At 36.0% G+C, this 25637-nt stretch overlaps 1 protein-coding gene across 8 annotated transcripts in view; it reads left to right on the top strand.

Moving 5' to 3' along the window:
• LOC120420377 (serine/threonine-protein kinase 10) overlaps positions 1–25637 on the top strand; it is a 95127-nt gene that overhangs the window by 30882 nt on the left and 38608 nt on the right. For all 8 annotated transcript variants that reach the window (XM_039583391.2, XM_039583388.2, XM_039583383.2 and 5 more), the window contains exon 3: positions 22962–24160. In XM_039583391.2, the coding sequence (XP_039439325.1) occupies positions 23837–24160 (324 nt within the window). In that variant the 5' untranslated portion in view covers positions 22962–23836. The remainder of the gene's footprint in view (positions 1–22961; positions 24161–25637) is intronic.

Below are 25637 nucleotides of genomic sequence, written 5' to 3'. Positions count from 1 at the left end.
ATCACGAATTGATGCATAACCTAACCAACTTGTACAAAATGATATTCAAATGATCAATTAATGAAAACCATGATTTTTGAAGCTTCAAGTAGTCTAGAATCGAGGAAAAATATCCAAATAGCTCATACACGCTTTTCAAAATTTCATCCTAAGGTGTACATTGCCGGAGAATGTGTCTAAAGGATTTTTTTTAGTTGCTGAGATATTGCCATGCGAATGTCGTATCAACAAAGTTCAAAAAAGCAAAATATAGAGAATTTTCTCAGCTTTTCAAAAATATTTTTTTCAAAAGTGTGCAAACATGTGCACTAATTTAAAAAAATGAAAAACTGCGACTATTTTTTAAAAAGTTACCTAAAATGGCTTTAACTTGAAAACGGTGCACTTTATCAAAATTTCACTAAAGTACGTTTTGACTGCAAATTTAATTTTACATCGAAAAATGAAGTTGAAACATTTTTGCGACCAATTATTCGATTTTTTGAAAAAATCAGTATTGATTCAAAAATTTATAACTCGGTCAAAGATTTTTTGCACAACCTGGAAATTTCTGAAAAGTTGGCATTTGATGTCCTCTAAAACAAATCAAAAAATGAAAAAAAAAACAAAAATAGTGTTTTTTGTCAAATCAAGTTTTAGTGACAAAAAGTTAAATAAAAAATCACCAATTTTTTTTACCGTGTATCATTTTTTTCAGTGCAGTCCATATCCATACCTACAACTTTGCCGAAGACACCAAATCGATCAAAAAATTCCTTCAAAAGATACAGATTTTTGAATTTTCATACATCATTTTTGTATGGACAGCTGCCAAATTTGTATGGAAAATTATATAGACCTAATGATGCAAAATGGCTTTTTTGGGTATACCGAAGGAACCAAAAAAGTTTCAGTCGGATTAAAAAATACAAAACAAATCGAATGACCGAAATCTGAGAGAACTGCTCTGCTATAAGTTGCTGAGACACAGCTTAAATTTTGTTAACACTGGAACGCCCAACGCATGTCCAACTTACACGGACGCCCAAGCCTCCCAAAAAAGGTGGAACGGTAACTTCAACTCGCTGGTTCTCGGGCATTACTCAGCCAATCAGGACGATTCTTGTTTCCAGTGATTTGTAAGAATCTCTAGATGATCCTAAAATTTGTCAGAACTTGATTTGAATAAATCTGTAATTTCTGCGACCGAAAACATCGTTCCACCTTTTTTAAAACGACTGCCTCCGCGGAATTTTCGGCGATTTTTTTTTTACACTCGAAAAAAAAAGTTGGAACGATGTTTTTTTATCACAAAAATTACAGATTTCATCAAATTAAGTTCTGCAAAGTTCTAGAATCATCTAGACATCCTAACAAATCACTGGAAAGAAGAATCATCTTGATTGATTGAGTTTTGCCCGAGAACCAGCGAGTTGAAGTTACCGTTCCAACTTTTTTGGAGCCTCGGGCGAAACTAGTTTCTAAATTTATATAATATATCCCAATGTTCAAAAATGTAAACAAAAAGGTGAAAGCACTTAAAAAAAGTTAATCAGCAGAACATTTCACAAAGGTTTCATTTCTTAACATTGAAAATCGGTACAAAAGTTTCCAGAATATCGCTAGTTGAGAAATGAGAGCAAATAAGATGACACTTAGAAACACTCATTTACACAAAATTTAAACTCAACGAGCTCTCAGCAAATAGCAATCCGATCAATGAAGTCAGAAAGAGAAAATTTTATGGATTGTTTATTAATTTTTTTTTCTCAGATTTATGATTTCTCTTCATTTGGTATTTTCGAATTGCAAAAAAAATAAAACTGAACAATTTTGTAAAAGTTTCGCCCAGAATTTTTGCTTGTAACTTTTTTTAAAAATGTAAATAAAAAAAAAAATTTTTTCTAAAAATGTAAATTAAAAAAAAAATGGAGATATGAACCAGACTTTGCTAAACTCTAGCACAAAAGATGCCATTTTCGGTTCTCATTAAATAAAAAAAGCTTAAATACTTTTTTTAACTTCAACTTTTGATAAAAAAAAATAGTCAAATAGAAAAATCTGGTTTTTCCCATTTATCATTTTTCTGGGAAAGTCCTGATCACTATCTATAACTTTGCCCAAGACACCAGATTGATCAGAAAATCCTTTTTCAAGATATAGATTTTCGCAAAATTGTATGGAGCCTTGTATGGAAAAACTACTAATCAGATGGCTTCTTTTGACATAGAAATGTATTGAAAACGAATCATAAAAAAAATATATACTAAATTGAAAATATCATCATCATAGTTAGAAAGCTCATGTCAATAAAACAAAATGTTCGCTCTACAGCATTGCCTTGGCGTTCTCGATAGCGAGATTCCTACTCGAAACTAGGTGTCTGAAGGCTTGATTGTTGAGGCAATTGCAAACCTCTTTTTACACCTTAGCTTCCATCCACCCCGGGATTCGAACTGAGGACCATTGGATTGTGAGTCCAACTGCCTACCAGCGTCTCCACCGAGACAGGACCCAGGGAGACGACTCCTACACCTCGATTGAGCTAACGACCTAACCTCTAAGACGCCAACATTTACTTCCCCGTCCGACGGAAGGCGTGATCAGACAAATCTCGTCTCGAAAAATGCCACCGGGACCGTCTGGGAACGAACCCAGGCCGACTGATTTCAAGACAAACAACGCTGAGCGATCAACGACCCACTTAATAGCCTCCAGTTGGGTGCGGCAGGGCGACTCATTGTACCACACACCACAAGTGATGATAAGACCCGACAACGATGATTATGATGCCGCGGCGTAGATAACGGCGGGCACACGCGTTTAACGCGGATTATGCCGCCGCCTTTGCATTGTGCGCCTCTGAAAGGGCCCTCTATCTCTATACACGCCGAAATTGATAGCCTTAGATAACTATCAATTTTGTTCTGAATGAAATTTCCACGCTTGCCGAACCGGCGGGCACGAATTGTGGATAGGCAAATCGAAGAATATTCACAAACACACAAACGCACACGTGCCTCGGAAACCTCTCTCCGGTTATAATCGGTAAATCTCTCCGCGGCCAAAGAGCAGCAGTAGGAAGTAGAAGAAGAAGAAGTAAAAGTGATGAGCAATTTAGTATTCGACGCGCGCCGCAATAACTGCTGATGCTGCTACAGGGCCTTCTATAAGGCTAATTTAATGCTTCAATCTATATCTGTAACGCACTGCTCGCGTATAAAGCAGTTCACAGCTTTGGGTGGCAGCACTAAGCCGGTCTGATCAGGAGATCCGGCGCAGACAGTAGGGCAACTTGTGATGCGGTAAAAGTTTACACACACACGCACACACATTGATAGAATCGAGGATGAAGATGTAACATTATTAATTTGGGGAAATAAGCTGTTACTTCATGCGTTTTCGATGTGGATTATGATTCATCATTTATAGCCGGTTTTACGGTTAGAGATTTTACCTCACAAACAGAAGGTTCAGGGATCCTTTCTCGGGCAGTCTTCTTGAAATTACAGTTCAAACATACTTCGGCAGACCGAAATGTTTGAGTCAATTTGCCACCATAACTGAATACAATCCTCTTTGGATCGTCGACTGACATAATCATCATCGTTGTTGACGCCGCCGTCGTCTTCACCACGGGATGACAATGAACTCAAATTGATGGAAAAACGCAATCGGCGGCGGCCGGACGATGCAACCGGCATCGTTGGCCAAAATCCGCCGCCGTCGCTCGAGCAGTTTTCAAGTGTTGTGTACACACATACAGAGAAATGGCCATTAAGGTATAGCCTGCCGGCTGGTGCTTCATATCGCAATCGTGTGCGCGCCATTATCTCCTGAAAACGATTTGGGAATTGAAAATGTGCCTCAACACGCTGGCGAAACGATCACGTCTCATGTGAGTTCGGTGTGTATGTGTGTGTGGGTTGTACACGTCGTTTTGGGTAATTTGTTGAGAGGTGTGTGTGTGTTTTGCAAGGCTGTACTGAGAGATACACACACACATGAACATGTGGTTGATATGATGCACTTTGGATATTATTGGTAAATGATGTGTTGAAGTGAATGTACTTGAGTCGTGAGCGATGTTTTCATTTTTCTTTTCAAGTGATATTGTCTTTTTTGTAGACTTCAATCTTATCGAAACCCTTGACTAATTTGAGCTTCTCTTTTCTCTTTACAGGTAAAAAAAAACATTTCAAAAGCACGCTCTGAGAAATTTATTGTAAGTAAAAAACCCAATCCCAGATCGCTTTGCAACGTTCTACAAAGCTGTCTGATCTGCTTCAAATTCATAAACTGTAGATTGACAAGAGGAGTCCATGGAGTCTGCCGGTGATAAAGTTGCGTAATCATCAGCAAATCAAACAACGCCACTCAATTACCAACGCGCTTTGGAATGCCATTCCAGGTGTTGTACAATTCCTAAATCTTCACGTCTTCGCGGTTCGTGTACTTGTAGCAGGTACAGCGAGTACCGCCGCGACGACCGGCGCGCTGATACACATATCGCATTACTCAATTAGATAAAACGATCACGTTTGCTCGAAGAGAGATACCTGGTATGAAATTTTAAAATCACGATTAGGAGTAGAAAGGAGCAGCAAAAACACGATATCGCATGTATTTTTGTTTTTCGTTTTTTTTTGCAGCACCGGTCAGTTAGCCAACTCGACTTAAGTAGAGCACACACGTACACAGAGATTCGATCGAGTTCGATTCGTCGGAATAAATGTGAAATAGGCACATATCTAACTGCACACAACTTATCGTGCGAGTGCTAATTATTCTGACACCGTACGCGCGCTACGACGACCAAGTGGTCGGAGTTTTGCGCCAGAGTGTAGAAGCAAAAACACACGACTAAAAGGCACAAATTAATGGGCACACAGTTAGCGGTGTCTCCAACGGGTGTTGACGAGCCACACCGAGTGCCACCGTGCCGGGGCAGTTACGCAAATCTGACAGCTATTATGGCAAACGCTTGAGAGAGTCACCGAGCTGAGTTGAAGTTGCTCAGAGGGAGGTGTTTAAGTTGTAGAAACTTGTTGTTTAATTTTACAAAATAAGTGGCAGTTTTAAAAGTTGATTTTTAAAGTTTTTTTTTAGCAGCAATTCAAGAGCCACCTTCTAAATCAAAGAAGAATGCAGCTATTGCAACCCCTCTGTGCCTCTAGAATAGAATCAAAATTCACACGCTAATGAGCTGTGTCGACATTCTGCAAACCCAACTTTTTTCAAACGTTTGCCAAAAGTAAACATCACATCAGCGAGATTTTCAAAACAAAATAACAATGCGCGAAAATAACCTGTAGCGTTGAGCGTTCAGAAGCAAGGCACAGGAGGGACACCCACTGCGTTGCTAAATGATTATTTTCAAAACAATCGTTTGCGATGAGGTTTGTTACTTTTTTTTGCACTGTTGAGGAAAATTGATCTACGAATCTGATTTTAACTAAAAAAAATTACCTTAAGCTTGAATTATTTTGGAAATATTTAATTATTGTTTACGAATCGTCTAAATCCAATTTGCTTATTTAATGTTAATTGAGATTTTGAAAATGTGGAAGTGGAATCAAATCTCATATTTCAAAAGAGCCAAACATTCAATATCGCCCTTATTTGAAATGTAAAATTTCAGTCGCTTTATCTTGAAAACGGTCACTTTATCACAAAATCTGTGAAGAACTTTTCGAATGCTAGTTTAACTGAAGTTTTTTTTACTAAAACTTCTATTTTTTCAGAAATCTTCATATTTGAAAAAATAAATATCTAGAGACGGCTGTCTCCTAGAACAAATAAAAAAAACGGATTTGGGTAAATTTAAATTTTGTGAAAAAAATTATTTGAAAATCGGCAAAACATTTTTTCCGTGTACCCTTTTTCTGAATACACCAAATCAGAGAAGTTACAGAATGCTTGGGCGTAATTTAATCACAAGACATTCCAGCATGCTTTCATCGGACTGGCTGCGTTTGTGGTAGATTAGATAAGATCAAAAGTTACGGATTTTTTTTTAATATTTACGTAACATTTTTGTATGAACAGCTGCCACAATTGTATAGAGACTTGTCAGGGTGAATCAACAGAGTTTGATACAAATTAATAAATACAAAAGATAAAAAATGGTGGAGAGTTATATTATTCGCATTAGACAGGTTCTATGAACGGATCTACATTTCATAGAATCATCGTACCAAATGCTACAAGTTCCATTTGTTTTTTGTTCATGTCTGAGATTTTCAAAAAAAAGTGTCCACGTAGTTTATGGATGGTCCCAATTGAACCCCGGTCTTTCCGTTCATCGGGAAGCTTCACTTGTTCAATATTTAACATCGCTTCAAGATTTCGCCGGCACAAGAGCAACTTTGGTTTAAATGCTTGTAAGAATTCGGTTTCGTAGGGGTTCAAATATTTTTAGTTCATTTTTCCACCTCAAATCAGGATTTTTTCCGGTACTTTTGTACCCGTCCCTCTCCGATTTCAATGAAACTTTTTGGACATGTTATCCTAGGCCTGTATAAGCCTTATTTTTGTGTTTATGGAGCCAATTGTACTCAAAAATAACATTTGAGAATGGCGTAAATTATTTAAATACTTTTTTATTTTGTAACACAAAAAATTACTGTATCTCGAATCCGTTGCCTCGTATCAAAATGTGGTCAAGCCAAACTTGTAGGAAATTGGACGGACCTTCTGAAAAAAAATACACTGAAAGAAAAATACACGCCACTTTTATGAGATTTTTAAATTTATAAGGCCGATGCAAATATTTTTAAAAGTTTTTGTCCCTCGGCTCTGGCCGGAGTCGAGGGGGGGCAAAAAATAAAATAAAAAATATAAATATTAAAATAACATGCCATAGTTTCAACATTTGCATGGAAAAAGTGTTTTAAAATCTATTTTACACTAGTTCAATTGTTTTGCAATAAAAGTTTTCAAAAACTGTAAAATTTGACGAAAACAAAAATTTTAGCAAAAAAAAAAACTTTAGCGATAGTAGACATCGAAAATTTTCAAAAATTCAAAAGATTTTTAAATCAACCCAAACATGCTGAAAATGATTCTAAACGCAGGGGAATTCATTTTAAATTGATTTTAACTAATTGCACTTAAATTTTCATAAAAATATTAAAGTTTTTTGAAAAAATATTTTTTTTGCCCCCTGATTTTTCGGGCCAACATTGAAGGGGGGGGGGGGGGGGGGGGAGGGACAAAAACTTTAAATAAAATTTGTACCAGCCTAAGTTTAAAAATTATATTTAAAGGTGATGTCACGATTTTTCTTTCATTATTTTTTTGAGTACGAATGTCCAAACTTCCACTAAATATTGCCATCTGGATTACACTGCAGTATATGAGCAATTCTGTGAGATTTCGGTCATTTGATTTTTTTTGTATTATCTAATCCGGCTGAAACTTTTTTGATGCCTTCGGTATGCCCAAAGAAGCCATTTTGCATCATTAGTTTGTCCATATAATTTTCCTTACAACTTTGGAATCTGTCCATACAAAAATGATATATGAAAATTAAAAAATCTGTATCTTTTGAAGGAATTTTCTGATCGATTTGGTGTCTTCGGCAAAGTTGTAGGTATGGATATGGACTATATTGAAAATAAAAAAAATACACGGTAAATTTTTTTGGTGGTTTCAACTTTTTGTCAAAATTTATTTGTAAAAAAACACTATTTTTATTTTTTTTATATTGTGATATGTTTTAGGGGATATAAAATGCCAACTTTTCAGAAATTTCCATAATGGGCAAAAAATCTTTGATCGGTTTATGATTTTTTGAATCAATCATTTTTTTACAAGAAATCGAAAAATTGGTCGTAAATTTTTTTCAATTTCATTTTTCGATATAAAATCGAATTTGCAATCAAAAATTACTTTAGTGAAATTTTGTTAAGAGCCACCGTTTTCAAGTTATATCCAATTTAGGTAAGATTTTTTTCAAAATAGTCGCAGTTATTAATTTTTTTAAATTAGTGCTCATGTTTGCCCACATCTGAATAAAATATTTTTGAAAAGTTAAAAAAATTCTCTACATTTTGCTTTTTTGAACTTTGTTGATACGAGCCTTAGTTGCTGAGATATTGCCGTACAAAGGTTTAAAAACAGGAAAATTGATGTTTTCTAAGTTTCACCCAAACAACTCAATTTCTGATGTCGATATCTCAGCAGCGAATGGTCCGATTTACAATGTTAAAGTATGAAACATTCGTGAAATTTTCTGATCATTTCGAAAACAATATTTTCAAAAAAGAAAATCAAGACTAAAATTTTAAAAGGATTCATTTTTCTGTTAAACCTTTATCAAAAATGGGCAAACATGGGCACTAATTTAAAAAAAATGAATAACTGCGACTATTTTGAAAAAAAGTTACATAAAAATGGCTATAACTTGAAAACGGTGCCCTTTATCAGAATTTCACCAAAGTACTTTTTGATTGCAAATTCGATTTTACATTTTTTGCGACCAGTATTTCGATTTTTTGAAAAAAAAAGGATTGATTCAAAAAATAATAGCTCGGTCAAAGATTTTTTGTCCATTCTAGAAATTTCTGAAAAGTTGGCATTTGATGTCCTCTAAAACATATCAGGAAAAAATAAATAAAATAGTGTTTTTTTTTTGCAAATCAAGTTTAAGTGACAAAAAGTGAAATTAAAAATCACAAAAAAATTTACCGTGTATAATTTTTTTCAGTGTAGTCAATATCCGTACCTACAACATTGCCGAAGACACCAAATCGATCAGAAAATTCCTTCAAAAGATACAGATTTTTGAATTTTCACATATCTTCTTTGTATGGACAGCTGCCAAATTTGTATGGAAAATTATATGGACAAACTAATGATGCAAAAGGGCTTCTTTGGGCATACCGAAGGCACCAAAATAGTTTCAGCAGGATTAAAAAATTCAAAAATCTAAAATTGTAGAAAAAATACCGTTTCCGTAGAGAACTGCTCTTATGTACTCTAGTTTTAAGCTTAAGTTAGAGTAGTAATCAATTAGACACTTTTGTTTTTTAACCATCAATGATTTTTTAGCTCTTGATAACATTTTCGAAGGTTCCTGTTTGCATACCTAAATATGGCAAATTTAAGACTAATTCCTGTTTTAGATATTGTTTTATACAACGAAATGATGTTGATTCCAAATCAATGCCCATAAATGAGATATTTTGATCAGCACTTCAAAACGTAAAGCCTCCAGAAGACCAACACTCACGCGCGTCAGCAACGTCACTCATACTGCCAATTAGTCAAGTGATCCGACCCGAGAGCTGCTCAATCGCTCTCCTACAATTACTGACCCGGCAGACGAAAGCGCAGCCAAGCATTGCACTAATTTATGGCTTTGTGTGTACACACGCCACAAGTCGCCGTCTGCCACTTGGAACCGACCTTGGCCAACGTGCGACCTTTTCTGCGGTGAAATCGGAAGTCTTCTGCCGAAGGACGACCCCCTTTGAAAGAGAGTATACAAAAGAATGGACTCTGTTTTCGGGGGCTGTGGTATGCGACCTTAGATTTTGCGTACGCTCACACTTTCCTGACCTGTAATTATATTTGGAAGAGTTGAAGTAACGCGCCGCGACTCGGTCATTAGACCGTCCCAGGTAGTTCGTGGAACGGGTTGTAACTCACACTAGCGCGCTGCGCTGACCTTGGCGCTTGTTATCACTTCCCGATGTCGGCGTTGACGGCCATCATCGACCATCATCGTCGTCGTCGCTACACCGACGCACGTGTTTTCGACTTGTTCTTCTTGCCATCCGTTGATGATGATCCGCTGAGTTGAATCGCTGCGTGTGTACCACAGGTGGGCGGCGCGCGGTCACTCGCCGCCGCTTTTACGTAACGAGCTCCGGTCGTTTTACACGAGCGGGGCGGGGGAGCTTCCACGGTAGCCAGTGCCGACAGTATCAGTTTTCACGCGTTCAGAACCCTCGCACCTCTCTGGGAATGAAGCCGTCCAAGTGGGTGCTGCTGCTGCGTTGGCAAACATGTGACGCGCACAATACCTGGCCGGAATCGTTTGACCTTTCCATGTGGCAGAGTTGTGTTGATTGACAGGTCCGTTCAGGGTGTGTAGAACTTGCCCTTGACGCGCGCCACCCCCGATTATCCGGCGTTACATCAGAAAAACTGAAGAATATCAAAGTATGACTTCTACCAGCCACGTACTCAACTAAGCATCCGTCTCCAAGTCTACCAACAGGTGAATACCTCAGTCTACCTCTCATGAAATAAACATTAGCTTTGCGAGTCAACTACGAGTCTCACGGAGCAGGTTCTCCGCGAGGATTCACCGTGGTGTCATCATGGCTGTGGCAGCACATCTCACAACATTAGCGCGACTCGAAACGTAAACACCGCATCGAATAGGTCATCTTCGCAGCAGGGATCGTCACCTCTTCTGTACTAAGTAATACGGACGGACATGGCGGTGTGGTGGTAGATCGGACCGTGAGTTCACCGCTCCAAGTGCGCGCTGTGATTTTATATGATTAATCATAGGGCAACGGTGGGGATGTCGAATGACACAATCTCTCATTCCAGGTGCGTTACGAATTGCCCCAAGAGAGTTGTTTATTTTTTAACCCCAGCATCATGTGGGGTGAAGAAGAAGCAGTGCGGGGTGGTTGCGATTTACGGTTCGAACACGACTGTTGATTTGAGCATTTTATTGATTACTATTCTTGGCCGCGGCCGGTCGCAGATGAAAGGGAGACACCAGGTCCATGCAGGGGAGGGGAGAAGGTGGAACCATTCAGGTTTTTATGGCTCGGCCGATCGATGAGGAATTTGAACCAAGGTCGAGTTGCATAACGCGATCTAATGGGTATATGCATTATGGAAATGATGGTTCGTCGAAGCGATGCTGTGTGTTTCGAGTTTTTTTATGAGAAAAGGAAACGTCCGATGTAGAATTAGGAATTGAAATTCGATTCGCTTAGCTAATTAAAAATGAAATCGGTACAACTGTAGTGAGATATGTTCAGTATGTGGAATTACCCTAGGATTTTTTTTTCTTAAATGTGATTAAATTATAACCCAAGTTCTTTCTTGTCAATATTAATGATTTCAATACATTCGAGAACACTCGAGACGTATTACCCAACATAAAAAAACGACTAGGCCTGTTGCTTTAACCGTAGGGAGGATTCTGTCAACAGATGACATTTCACAGAGTATACAGGGAAGGAAGGATGCGTGGACATACCGTTACTAAGTATACTCACTCTCTGAACCAAAACAAATAAAGATGATGCATTCAATTTCAACCTTAAACATCCAAATAAATAATAACACGGAAAGAAACTTTATCGTGAATCCTACTAAAATTTATTTAAAAATTCCCAAAAAAAACTAGTTCTTAGACCACGATATTTTTAGTTAGAAATCCTAAAAAAATCCTAGATTTGACAGCTGGAACAAGCTCTAAAAACTAGACTAATTAGCTAGAATAATAGTAAATTTTACCAATTTGCCAGCTGGAAATATGCTGTCAGTTATTAAAACTGTGTGCTTCAGTTCGTCTGTAAGCTAGGGGAACTGTACCCTTTCGTTGATGATAAATTACAGCTTAACAAAAGTGTTTTTGACGGTTCCAAAGTAATAAACAGCTCAAATTAAAGTGAGCAAGCAACTCTTCATTATTGATACATCTGAAAAACGATACATGCGGAAAACGGCAAAATTGATGAGATTGTGTCGAACGGCTTAGTGTGATTAAAATGGGTATATTTCCCCTTATTAAGCTAAATATTATGTTTTTTTTGCGTGTTTTTTTGTTAGTTAAACATTTTTCGGCTGTTCCAACCATTTTGGAATAATTTTTAAAATAATAATGATATATGAAAATTAAAAAATCTGTGTCTTTTGAAGGAATTTTTTGGTCGATTTAGTGTCTTTGGCAAATTTGTAGGTATGGATAAGGACTACACTGAAAAAAATGATACAAGGTAATTTTTTTGTGATTTTTAATTTCACTTCTGGTCACTAAAACTTGATTTGCAAAAAAACACTATTTTTATTTTTTTTCATTTTTTGATATGTTTTAGGGGACATAAAATGCTAACTTTTCAGAAATTTCCAGAATGGGCAAAAAAGGTTCGACCGAGTTATGAATTTTTGAATCAATACTGATTTTTTTCAAAAAATCGAAATACTGGTTGCAAAAAATTTTCAACTTCATTTTTCGATGTAAAATCAAATTTGCAATCAAAAAGTACTTCAGTAAAATTTTGATAAAGTATGAAACATTCGTAAAATTTTCCGATCTTTTCGAAAACAATATTTAAAAAAAAATTAAATCAAGACTAAAAAAGAAAAATATATATTATTTTTTTCAAGAGTGGGCAAACATGAGCACTTATTTAAAACAATGAATAAGTGAGACTTTTTTTAAAGTTACCTAAAACTGACTTTAACTTTGAAAACGGTGCACATTATAAAATTTCACTGGAGTACTTGTTGATTGCAAATTCGATTTTACATCGAAAAATGTAGTTTAAATTTTTTTGCGACCAGTATTTCGAATTTTTGAAAAAAAATCAGTATTAATTCAAAAAATCATAACGCAGTCGAAGGTTTTGTGCCCATTCTGGAAATTTCTGAAAAGTTGACAATTTATGTCCCATAAATCAGAAAATGAAAAAAATAGTGTTTTTTTGCAAATCAAGTTTTAGTAACAAAAAGTGAAATTAAAAAGCTTAAAGCAGGCCAAGTGCGAATGATTCTGATGATACCTCTTCAGTTGACGCTCAGGCGAGGAACATCCTGGAAGTAGCGTCACTGACTACGTCCGTAGTCCTGTTAGATCATTTCTTGATCAAGACAGTATAGCTCTGGTTCCTTGCAAGTGTCCTATTTTCTTACCTCCACGTTGGCTTGGTTTTCATGATGACCTAGCTGGTGGCCTGTGGAAACGGATCGTAAACCTTTGACCACCGCGGGTCAAAGTCGAGACGGCTAAAAGAAAGGGGCGCGACAATGTGGGAAAGGGATGTAATTTGTGATTGTAGACGGTATTGTTTTGATTCGCAGTATGTTGAGTCAACTGCTGTGGATGTACCTGAAACATCGCACAACGGGGTTTCTCTTCTCTTCATTCTCAGCTACCACCTATCTTCTGTTTATTTTGTTTCACTGATTTTCTAACGCGGCTTCTGTTTACTATCCTTTATTTGATTTCGATTTTATTTATTTGATTCTCTTATTTCTCAACGCTTTCCCACTCTATTTTACCAATTGATGCTGCTGTAACAAACTGTCTGTTTTTCCTTAATTTGGCAGCGATGTCAATTTTGTTTATATTTATTTATCTTTTTGAATAATTTTTCATCTGCCCTATAAATTGCACTTAATACAATCTAAGCTTGTTTGTTACCTCTTTTTATTAACTATTGTTAATTTCATTATCTACTTAATAAATTACTATCTTTCTTTTACAATTGATTCTTCAAATAGTATATTTCTTTCACTGTCCATTGTTTTCAATCTTCACCAAACAAATGAGGTTCGAGCCCTTACTCAATTTTTGGAATGATCAAAGAGTTAACACAAATATTACTATTGTACTTTTGAAAAAAACTTTTATAAAATGCTTAGGACCAAAAATTGTAACAAAACACCGCGACAAAAGAAATAGCAACATATAAACACGACTCAACACGAGGAAAGATTTCAGGAGAAAACAAAACACAGTAAATAACAATTAGTTTTTGAATTCAAACTAAAAATAAAACAGTTTTTGCTTTAATGAAAGTTGATAGGCCACTTTAAACGGTTAGGCGCTTATACTTACATCAAACCCTACTTAATGTACCACCCCCGGCCGAGTTAAAATGCGTAACCGGAAAAGAAGGTGTGCATGCCTGGCACGAACACTCAAAGCGTGTTCTAGCGTGCTGCTCGTACTGACTCAGAGCAAGGGTGAGATGTAGGTGTAAGGGCAGTGCGTGTTCGTCGGGAACCTGGTGCATAAGATCGGTCAAGGCCCGTTCTTACACTGAAAATTGCGAATTGCGAATTGCGAAAAAGTGAAATTAAAAAGCTTAAAAAAAATTTACCAACAACTTTGCGCAAGACATCAAATCGATCAAAAGATTCCTTCAAAAGATACAGATTTTTTTTAATTTTCATGTATCATTTTTGTATGGACAGCTGCTAAATTTGTATGGAAAATTATATGGTCAAACTAATGATAAAAAAATGACTTCTTTGGGCATACCGAAGGCATCAAAAAAGTTTCAGTCGGATTAAAAAATACAAAAAAAATCGAATTACCGAAATCTCAGAGAATTGCTCAGCGCCTTTTCACCTTTTGAAAAATTACCCTAGAATTCTTCTGTACGACAGTAAAAAATTCAATTAATTTAATCTAATTCAACTAAATTAACTTAATTGAACTTAATTATTTTTTTTTAAATAAAATGTCTGTAACAGAAATCTGGTTGCAAAAGCCATGGTTGATGTTTACCGTTGTCTGAATTTAAATTAATTTAACTTAATTTCACTTAATTCAACCTAATTTAACTTAATTAAACTTTTTCTAAATTCAACTGAATTTAACTGAATTAAATTTAATTTAACCTAATTTGATTTAATTTGACTTAATTTGACGAAATTTTACATAAAATAACTAATTTTAACTAAATTTAACTTAAAATAATTTGATTTTATATTACTTAATTTCACTTTATTTAACTGGACCCCCTTATGCCCTGGGTTGTATTACACACTCCTCAAAAGATGAAGACATGGTATCTCCCGTGTTGGATTATTGTTCCGGATGAGAGTCTAATACAACCATACCAAACAGTGGGATAAGCGTTGTGGAGCCTTCCGGTGGTGGGCGTCCTCCAAATGCTCATGCTATTGCTAATTTCACTTTATTTAACTTATTACACTTTAATTTAATTAAATTTATCTAAATTTTCATAAATGACACAAATTTTTAATAAATTTTACGAAATTTCATTAAATTAACTGAAATTAACTAAATTCAACAATTTATTTTAAATTAACCATATTGAACTTAATAAGTTTTTATCTATCTTAATTATACTTGATTTAACTTAATTTAACTTAGGCTGTACAAATTTTATTTTAAATTTTGGTCACTCCCTCTTCAAAGTTGGTCCGAAAAATCAGGGGGAATTAAAAAAAAAACTTCAAAGTTGCAATGGAAATTTTAGTGCAATCAGCTGAAATTTATTTACAATGCATTCTCCTGTGTTTAAAATCATTTTTAAGCATGTTTGGGTTGATCTAAACATCTTTTGAATTTTTGATAATTTTCGATGTATAGTATCGCAAAAAGTTTTTTTTTCGCTATTTTACGATACAAGACGTTCTGTTGTTTTGTTTTGGTCTCGAACTGATCTGTCAAAAAATCAATGCTTCCGGTTCTAGCTAGTTTGCCGGTAAAAGTACGAAACAATTTGGCTGAAACACCATTATTTTTAATAAAATCTATCCTGTCCTGTCCACGTGGTTTATGGATGGTCTCTTCTGGGTCGATATGTATACATGAAGGTAAGGTGAGGAAGGCAAAAAATCACTGTTTCACCAATTTGAAGCCAGCTAATTTAAATTGTTTAATTTTAGATGGAACTCCTTTCCGTGAATATTCAGATCGATAACGGATTAACCCTGTTCCGTATAAACTTTCAAATAATCACTTCGCCCACCCCAAATTCTGTCTTCTATTAATAGCTGATGGACTCTAATATGTCGACCTGTCCACACGAGCAGTGGTCAATGTCGCCGGACCCTTGCCGAAACTGGTTATCCCGGCGAGGCTCTCCACCAAGTGCTTCATTTGAATAAATTTGACACGAATAGCGGACTCTGGGAGATCAAGTGCAAATCTACAGGTTACGGCGTGGATTGTCCAGGGATGAAGATCTTTTGGAAGAAATCAATAGCTTCAAACCTCATCCGCGATTGGTTACGACCCTGTTCCTCTCCATCGTTTCTACCTTTCGTGGTTTCCGCAACGTTTTTTTTAATGTTTTGTGAATGAAAAATGTAGCTCAAAATGTGTCTCTCCACTCCACTTCTTCCAGCGGGACATTTCTTGAACCGGGTTGAAATCTCAGAAACACACACTTTGCTCTGGCTTTGGGGCGGCTTGGATCGCTACTGCTGTTATGTGACACCCTTCTACTAATTTGTAAGGTAAACACACAACGGTTGTGTGCCGCTGTTCACGTCATCAGCTGCGACATGTTTTGGGATGAGAGACACGTACCAGAAAACCTCGATTCTCAAGTGGTGAGGAGCTCGGGAGAAACTGGTTGGCAGAGCAAATATTTCATCAAATCGTTTTCAACTTGGAGAGGCTTCTTCGTCGTCGTCGTCGTCTTTTCGAGAGGAGACTGATAGGATTATTGGTTAGCGTCTTCGACGAAGAACCCGAGGTCGAGCTCTCGAGGCTGCTGCGGAGATTTGGTCGTAATCGAATTTTAACACGATCTCGTGAAGGACGACCGAGCGTGTTTCTTTTGCAGGGGGGAGTCTGTGGCAGACATGCCAGCAGCAGAGCCGGGCCACGTTGGATTTTGTGCGGTGTGGGAAACGGCCAAGGTGTGACGACAATCGATAGTTATTAGCTTAGAATCAAATTTGGGGCTGTGTCGTGCACGTTTGATTAAAATTGTTAGCGCAGAGATTGACAAAAGAGGATATTTTTGTAACTTTTTCGGTTATTTAAGGTCGTAGAAGGTGTCCTTCACTTTTGAGGCAATGACTGTCAATGATGGTTCTGAATTCAGGGTTCAGAAATAGTAAATTAAAATGAAAAATTAATCACGATATTTAAAATGCGTTTACTAACAACACAAAGAAAATATTTATTTGATTGATACATTCTGTATCAAGATTTGAATGTTTCTTTAAAAAAAACATGGCCGCCAAATGGACGATCTGGAATGATGCCATTCAGAGCCTTGAGGTTTTTTTTCTCTATTAGTTAGTTAGCGTTTCCTCACACAAAAAAACATAACTGTTGAACATATTTTTCTTAGTTTATGTTCCTCAAGTCCAACTTAAATTTCTAAAAAAATGTGTCCACTTGGTTTGTGGTTGGCCCCTTAGTCTGCAATTGAGCAATTCTCTGAGATTTCGGTCATTCATTTTTTTTTGTATTTTTTAATCCGGTTCAAACTTTTTTAGTGCCTTCGCTATACCCAGAGAAGCTATTTTGCATCATTATTTTGTCCATATAATTTTCCATACAAATTTGGCAGCTGTCCATCCAAAAATGATGTATAAAAACTCAAAAATATCTATCTTTTGAAGGAATTTTTTGATCGATTTGGTGCCTTGGGCAAAGTTGTAGGTATGGATAAGGGCTACACTGAAAAAAAAATGGTACACGGTAATTTTTTTTGGTGATTTTGGATTTCAATTTTTGTGCAGGCCAAGGGTGCATGATACTGATGATCAGGGGCGCCGACTCTGGGGGGGCACGGTACTTTTTGCCCCCCTTAAAATTGGGCAGGGGGGGCAGCCCATACATTGTGCCCCCCCAGAAATTTTGGAAGAAAAATATTCTTATTTTAAATATTACAAAAAAATTCACAGAAATAATTGAAAATAATATTTAAAACTGAATTGGAATTCGATAGAATTCTTGTAAGCGAATCTGTAAAATAGTTCAAAAACATTTGTTGTTTTTTAAATCGACAACGTTTCATCTATACTACTGCGCTCTCTTATGCTAATTAGGTAGGAAAACCAGCAAGCTTAGTATACAAGAGCAAACTTACGCAAACTCTTGTCAGAACAATCATCAAGTTTTCAGACGCAACATTCTGCGATTTGCCATTGTAGATCAGGATTTAGCGAAAATGAACTGAAACACTTTTCAAAATGGTCATTTGATGACAGCTTTACATTTAAAAAAATGCTGATAAATTCGATTTTTTTTGAGTAATTTTAGGTAATTTTTTTCTTGATTTCTTTTTAAAAATTGCAAATTTTTGGTCGTATCAAATTGTTTTAATGCCTTTTTTGATTTTATTAAAAACCGTTTGTGTATCTTTTTGGTTATTCTTAAATTCTGAAATTCTGAAATTCCTAAATTCTGAAATTCTGAAATTCTGAAATTCTGAAATTCTGAAATTCTGAAATTCTTAAATTCTGAAATTCTTAAATTCTTAAATTCTTAAATTCTTAAATTCTTAAATTCTTAAATTCTTAAATTCTTAAATTCTTAAATTCTTAAATTCTTAAATTCTTAAATTCTTAAATTCTGAACAAATAAATTGATGTTAAATTTTCGATTATTTTTAAACATTGTTTTTTTGTAATTTCCAAATTTCTGATTTTTTAAATTTCTGAATTTCAACTTTTGATTTCTTAACATTTTTAAGCCATGAGTTTTTTTAACCCTTTTTATTTATTTTTTTTCTGTAATTTTTTTTTTGTAAATTGCAGATTTGAAAAAAATGTTGTTTTTTAATGTGTATTTTCCAATTTCTAAAGTTCTAAATTTTTGCTTTTTACTTATGTTTTCATTTTTAGAATATTTGAGTTGTTGAATTTTAAATACCTGATAATTTTTATTATTGACTGCTACTTCTGGAAAATAAGTGAAAATATGCCAATTAGAAGGAATTCGCATTCCAAACATATAAAAAATTCCCCTAATAAACATTCTCAATCACGTTTTAATAAATTATCTTTTTCAAAAAAAAAATGGATTCCGGATGAAAAAAACTCTTACCACATCGTAATATTCAAATTGGTAAAATTCGTGATATACAATAAACTTAAACATCAAATCGCCACTCTCACCTAACGATTTCGGAAAACAACCGTGCCCCCCCAACATTTTGGACTAGTCGGCGCCTCTGCTGATGATACTCGTCGGTTGACACACCTAGGCGAGGAACATCCCGGAAGGAGCCCAACTACATCCGTAGTGCTGTTTGGACAAAACAGCATGGCTCTGGTTCCTTGCAAGTGTCCTATTTTCTTACCTCCACGTTGGCTTGGTTTAGTCATCATGATGACAAGGTGTAACCTAGCTGGTGGCCTGTGGAAACGACTCGTAAACCTTTGACCAGCGAGGGTCAGAGTATAGACGGCTAGAAGAAAGGGGCGCGTCAATGTGGGAAAGGGAAGTAAATTGTGATTGTAGACGGTATTGTTTTGATTCGCAGTATGTTGAGTCAACTGCTGTGGATGTACCTGAAACATCGCACAACGGGGTTTCTCTTCTCTTCATTCTCAGCTACCACCTATCTTCTGTTTATTTTGTTTCACTGATTTTCTAACGCGGCTTCTGTTTACTGTTTACTATCCTCCATATGATTTCGATTTTACTTATTTGATTCTCTTATTTCTCAACGCTTTTCCACTCTATTTTACCAATTGATGCTGCTGTAATAAACAGTCTGCGTTCCCTTAATTTGGCAGCGATGTCAATTTTGTTTATCATGTGCCTTTTCTTTATTTATCTATTTGAATAATTTCTCATCTTCCCTGTAAATTGCCCTCAATACAATCTAAGCTTGTTTGTTATCTCTATTTATTAACAATTGTTAATTTCTTTATCTATTTCATAAATTACTATCTTTATTATTGATTCTTTACATTGTATATTTCCTTCACTGTCCATTGTTTTCAAACTTCACCTTTTACTTAAGCAAGTGAGGTTCGAGCCCTTACTCAATTTATGGAATGATTAACACAAATATTACTATTGTACTTTTGAAAAACTTTTATAAAATGCTTAGGACCAAAAATTGTAACAAAACACTGCGACAAAAGAAATAGCAACAGATAAACACGACTCAACAATAGGGAAGATTTCAGGAGAAAACAATACACAGTAAATAACAATTAGTTTTTGAATTCAAACTAAAAATAAAACAGCTTTTGCTTTAATGAAAGTTGATAGACACACTATAAATGGTTAGGCGCTTATACTTGCATCAAACCCTACTTAATGTACCACCCCCGGCCGAGTTGAAATGCGTACCCGGAAAAGAAGGTGTGCATGCCTGGCACGAACACTCAAAGCGTGTTCTAGCGTGTTGCTCGTACTGACTCAGAGCAAGGGTGAGATGTAGGTGTAAGGGCAGTGCGTGTTCGTCGGGAACCTGGTGCATAAAATCGGTCAAGGCCCGTTCTTACACTGAAAATTGCGAAATTGCGAATTGCGATTTTGGATTTCAATTTTTGTCACCTAAACTTGATTTGCAAAAAACACTATTTTTTCATTTTCTGGTGCCTTCGGTATGCCATTTTTGGTGCCTTCGGTATGCTCAAAGAAGCCATTTTGCATCATTGGTTTGCCCATATAATTTTCCATACAAATTTGGCAGCTGTCCATACAAAAATAATTTATAAAAATTCAAAAATCTGTATCTTTGGAAGAAATTTTTTGATCGATTCGGTGTCTTCGGCAAAGTTGTAGGTATGGATAAGGACTACACTGGGAAAATGTGTTACACGGTTATTTTTTTGTGATTTTTTATTTCACTTTTTGTCACTAATACTTGATTTGCAAAAAACACTATTTTTTCATTTTCTGATATGTTTTAGAGGACATCAAATGCCAACATATCAAAAAAAAAAAAAAATGTTTTTTTTCAAAAAATCGAAATGTTGGTCGCAAAAAAATTTTCAATTTAATTTTTCGATGTAAAAGTCTATTTTGTTTGCATGTTTGCCTACTCTTCAAAAAAAATTTTTTTTAGAAGCTGAGCAAATTCTCTATATATTGATTTTATAAACTTTGTTGATACGACCTTTAGTTGCTGAGATATTGCCATGCCAAGATTTAAAAACAGGAAAATTGATATTTTCTCAGTCTCATCCAAACAACCTACCATTTTCTAATGTCGATATCTCAGCAACTATTGGTCAGATTTTCAATGTTAAGGTATGAAACATTCGTGAAATTTTCTGATCTTTTCGTAAAAAATATTTAAAAAAAATTAAATCAAGACTAACATTTTAAAAAGGCATAATATTGAATGTTTTGCCCTTTTGAAATGTTAGTCTTGATTTAGAAAAAATGAAAATATTATTTTTGAAAAGATCAGAAAATTTCACGAATGTTTCATATTTTAACATTGAAAATCTGACCAATAGTTGCTTAGATATCGACATTAAAAAATGGTGGGTTGTTTGGGTGAGACTTCGAAAACATCAATTTTCCTGTTTTTTAATCTTTGCATGGCAATATCTCAGCAACTAAGGGTCGTATCAACAAAGTTCAAAAAATCAATGTATAGAGAATTTGCTCAGCTTTTCAAAAATATTTTTTTCAAGAGTATTCAAACAAGGGCACTAATTAGAAAAATGTATAACTAAGACTATGATTAAACAAGTTACCTAAAAATGGCTATAACTTGAAAATGGTGCACTTTATCAAAATTGCACTAAAGTACTTTTTGATTGTGAATTTGATTTTACATCGAAAAATTAAGTAGAAAAATTTTTGCGGCCAGTACTTCTATTTTTTTTTAAATCAGTATTGATTCAAAAATTCTTTATTCGTCCAAAGGGACCATCCATAAACCACGTGGACACTTTTTTGGGATTCTGTTACCCCCCCCCCCCCTCGTGGACAATTGTCCATACAAAAATAAACTTTTTTGTATGGATCGTGGACAATCGCCATACACCCCCCCCCCCCTAAAGTGTCCACGTGGTTTATGGATCGTCCCAAAGATATTTTGCCCATACTGGAATTTTTGAAAAGTTGGCATTTGATGTCCTCTAAAACATATCAGAAAATGAAACAAATAGTGTTTTTTTTGCAAATCAAGGTTTAGTGACAAAAAGTGAAATTAACAATCATCAAAAAAAATTTACCGTGTATTATTTTTTTCAGTGTAGTCCTTGTCCATACCTACAACTTTGCCGAAGACACCAAATCGATCAAAAAATTCCTTCAAAAGATAGATATTTTTGAATTTTTATACATCATTTTTGTATGGACAGCTGCCAAATTTGTATGAAAAATTATATGGACAAACAAATTATGCAAAATGGCTTCTTTGGGCATTCCGAAGGCACCAAAAAAGTTTCAGCCGGATTAAAAAACACATAAAAATCAAATGACCGAAATCTCAGAGAATTGCTCCTCTTTGCAACCAACCAACTCTCTCGTCTTCTTAAGCTGGTATTAGACTATGACAAACAAATAAACAAACTCGCATTTTTTGACAGTTTGGCAGATTGTTGGCTTTGTTTGTTTGCCTGCATTTGTCAAACATGAAAAAGTGCGAGTTTGTTTGTTTGTTTGTCATAGTCTAATACCTGCTTTAGAATTGGCTGACTTTTATTCCGGGGTTGTAATGTTTTTGACTGCACGGACTCAGGTTTCGACTCTGACTTCACAGTTTTGGAAAAAGAGAGACATTTAGGATTTGGACACTGCGCTCAAAACTTGAACACATAAGTGAAATGACTTTTTGTACATCTTTGAATAGGTATTTAAAAAAAAAATCAAAGAGCCATTTTGTTATGTCATCTGGCATTCCTTTTCATATTTTAGAAGGTTTGAATTATATTAAATGTCTTTGCCCTTAAAATGTATTATCGTTGTCCAAAAATAGTACACTTCCGCATGGAACCACTTTTTCGTTCCGATCATAAACACATCATCAATGAATTTGAGTAATGGGCATTCCCAAAAATAAAGATTCCGTTTGCTTTCGTTCGCGAGCGTGTAAGTTTCTATCAAGGCTAACAAATCGTTCGCTTCCGTTCAGGAATCGTTGTTTGTTGTTTGATGTCTCAACCCTTGTGTATCAATAAATTCTTTGTTCCCAAACATTTCCACACCTTCCTTAACCTCTATTTAATACGTTTCAAATTGTTTTGTTACCCAAATCGTGCGATTGTTTGTGTTTTCAACATTTCATTTATCACCGCAAAGTACGTTCTCAACCACTCGAAACTAAAGCTGAGCTCTCTTTTCTTTTTTTTTTCTATTTCAGATTGAAACACGCAAACCGGCAATTTAATCCACGCGCTTCCGAGAGTCTTGCCGGCAGGGTGTGACCATGGGCTAAGAACACCGACTTTGTTCGTGTTGCTGTGAGTGTTGTTTTTATTTTCGGGTGCGAATCGAAAACAAACACATTTTCAACCGGGACAGACTTCGGGGTGCAAAGCGGCAGCACGAGTTGCTTCCGGAGTTCCGGCTACCGCGAAAAATGGCACTCGCAGATCTTCGCCATGACTTGCGGCCAGAAGAAACTGCAGAATCGACGGTAGTCGGTGGGGAAGAAGTCAACCAAGTGGATGGAAACCGTCAAGTGAAGAATCGACCGTGTTGCCACCGTTGAAGAGAAAGAAAAAAAAGTGTCCACGGGAGCTGCCTCCGGTTGCAGTTGTTTTGTATTGTCTTCTCGGGTTTTCGGTTGAGTGATTTCTCTTCATTTTGTGTCAATTGGAGAAGAGGAAGAATCGGCGAGAAGAATTAAAAGCAAAGCAGCGAGAAAAAAAGGCCAGTGCTTGTTGGTAATCAGTGCATGTGAAAGAATATTGCTCGAGGAAAGGAAGGCAGAAATGCACCAGCAGAAATTGAATAACCAGATTCGGTCGGAATATGATGAGTGCTCATGGCACACACCCAAGTGAAGTGTTGCTGTTTGTAGTAGGATGTAAGCCAAAACCGTGAAGTGAAACAAAAAGCAAAGCAAAAAGAGCAACAACCAGAAATAAGTGCGATATGAAGTGCAGCAGCAAGCAGAGGCAAGCAAAATAACGAAAGTATACAAATTGTGTGGAATAATTGTCCGTAAAGTGGGTGGAAAGGCGACGAAGAAAACATCGTTGAAAAGTGTCAGAAGCGTTTAGGGCCGCCACCATGTCGTTCCTAAACAACCTGAAGAAGGTGTTCCACCTGGGCGGTGGGGACGCCAAGAAGAAGCGCATCTTCAACAACATCCGCATGGATACGGATCCGGCGGATTTCTGGGATATGATTGGGGAGTTGGGTGACGGGGCGTTCGGCAAAGTGTACAAGGCGCAGAACAAGGAAACGCGGCAGCTGGCTGCGGCGAAGATGTGCACGCTCGAGGACGAGGAAAATCTGAGCGATCACATGGTGGAGATCGACATCCTGTCGGAGATCAAGCACGGGAACATTGTGGAGCTGTACGAGGCGTACTCGATCGACGATAAGTTGTGGGTGAGTTGGTTTTTGGATTTTTGAGTTACAAAATACGTGTAAAATGGATTATGATTGGAAAGAGCGCGCTTTTGTTCCTCACCTTTCTGAAGAAAGGCTATAAATTCTCTCGAAAAATGAGTTCTTCTTCTTAATTAGACCTGCACCTTCCCGTAGACATTCTGGAGTGTTTGTTTAAAGGTCATATAAACAAAATCCCTCATTTTTAGAAATTTATTTAAAGACCTTTCCTACGAGTGCAAAAGATTGATGATCTGACATCCCTATAAAAATTATAGGAACTTAGGGGTTTATTATTTATACACTTTTTGGAAACCAGATCTCAAATATTTTGATGAAAACGTTGTCCGGATGCCATGCCACCTATTGTTGGATGGGTAATCAAAAGGCCTCGCTGATGGGCCAGAAAGATTGAATATCTGAAAACCCTACCTAAAGAAATGAGTACCGTCAACTAGAACGAATCGGAAGTTCAGTCTGAATAAAAACAGCAGTTCCCGAGCAGGGGTAAATAACACGGGAATACCAAATTTTGGTATTACTTGAGCAAATAACAGCGACCAAAATGTGCCCTTGGTTGCCCAGTAATATACCTCAAAATAGAACCATTTCAATACCAAGATGAGAACTTCTGGATTTTTGATCATTGCTTGAATACCAAAACTTGGTATTGCCATGGTTTTTATTTTAGGTATTCTCGCGCCCTTGGAAAATCATATTTTGGTATTCCTGTGGTCTTCCACATACATGATTTTTGTATGATTCGATGGTATTTTACCATCTATTACTGGGCAACCAAGATCACATTTTGGTCGCAGATATTTGCACAAGTAATACCAAAATTTGGTATTTTCATACCATTTTTAGTGCAGCAGTTGCAGTTAGTGAAAAAACGGAAATGATCCATATGCAACAGCCAAATCTACTCACCTGATGATTCCATGTTGTTCTTAGTGATGTTCTTCACCACACCGAATGCATTTGTCATTGATGAACGGCCTGTGCATGAAGTTCTTGAAGATTCTGAAAAATTACAAGATTGAAAAATAAGTGTTATTAAAATAAAACTGGATTGAAATTTACCAAAATTCAATAATCTTTCGATTGACTCGTTTTTCAAAGTATTTGGTTTTTTTTTCAAGTCATTTTAGCGCAAAATTTATTGTCTTGTCCAAATTGGTAAAAAAAATCTCATAGTTTCAGAGAAAATTGATGAAACCTTTCAATACCAAAATAATACCAAAATGTGCCATCCTGACATAGAAAATTTTCCACAATTTCAAGTCATTTCTGTAGGGGGTATATCAAAAATGTTTAAAATCAAGTTCGAAATTTCCGGTTTTCAATGAAAGCATTCGCTTTGAGACATCATTTTGGTGCAAAATTAATTATTTTGTCAAAATTGGTCAAAATTTTCCCATAGTTTCAGAGGAATTTGATAAAACACTGTAATACCAAAAGAATACCAATATGTGGT

This window comes from Culex pipiens, chromosome 2 (assembly GCF_016801865.2).
Source record: "Culex pipiens pallens isolate TS chromosome 2, TS_CPP_V2, whole genome shotgun sequence".
NCBI lineage: Eukaryota > Metazoa > Arthropoda > Insecta > Diptera > Culicidae > Culex > Culex pipiens.
Note: the sequence above shows the minus strand (reverse complement) of the source record. Positions and strands in the feature narration are given on the sequence as shown.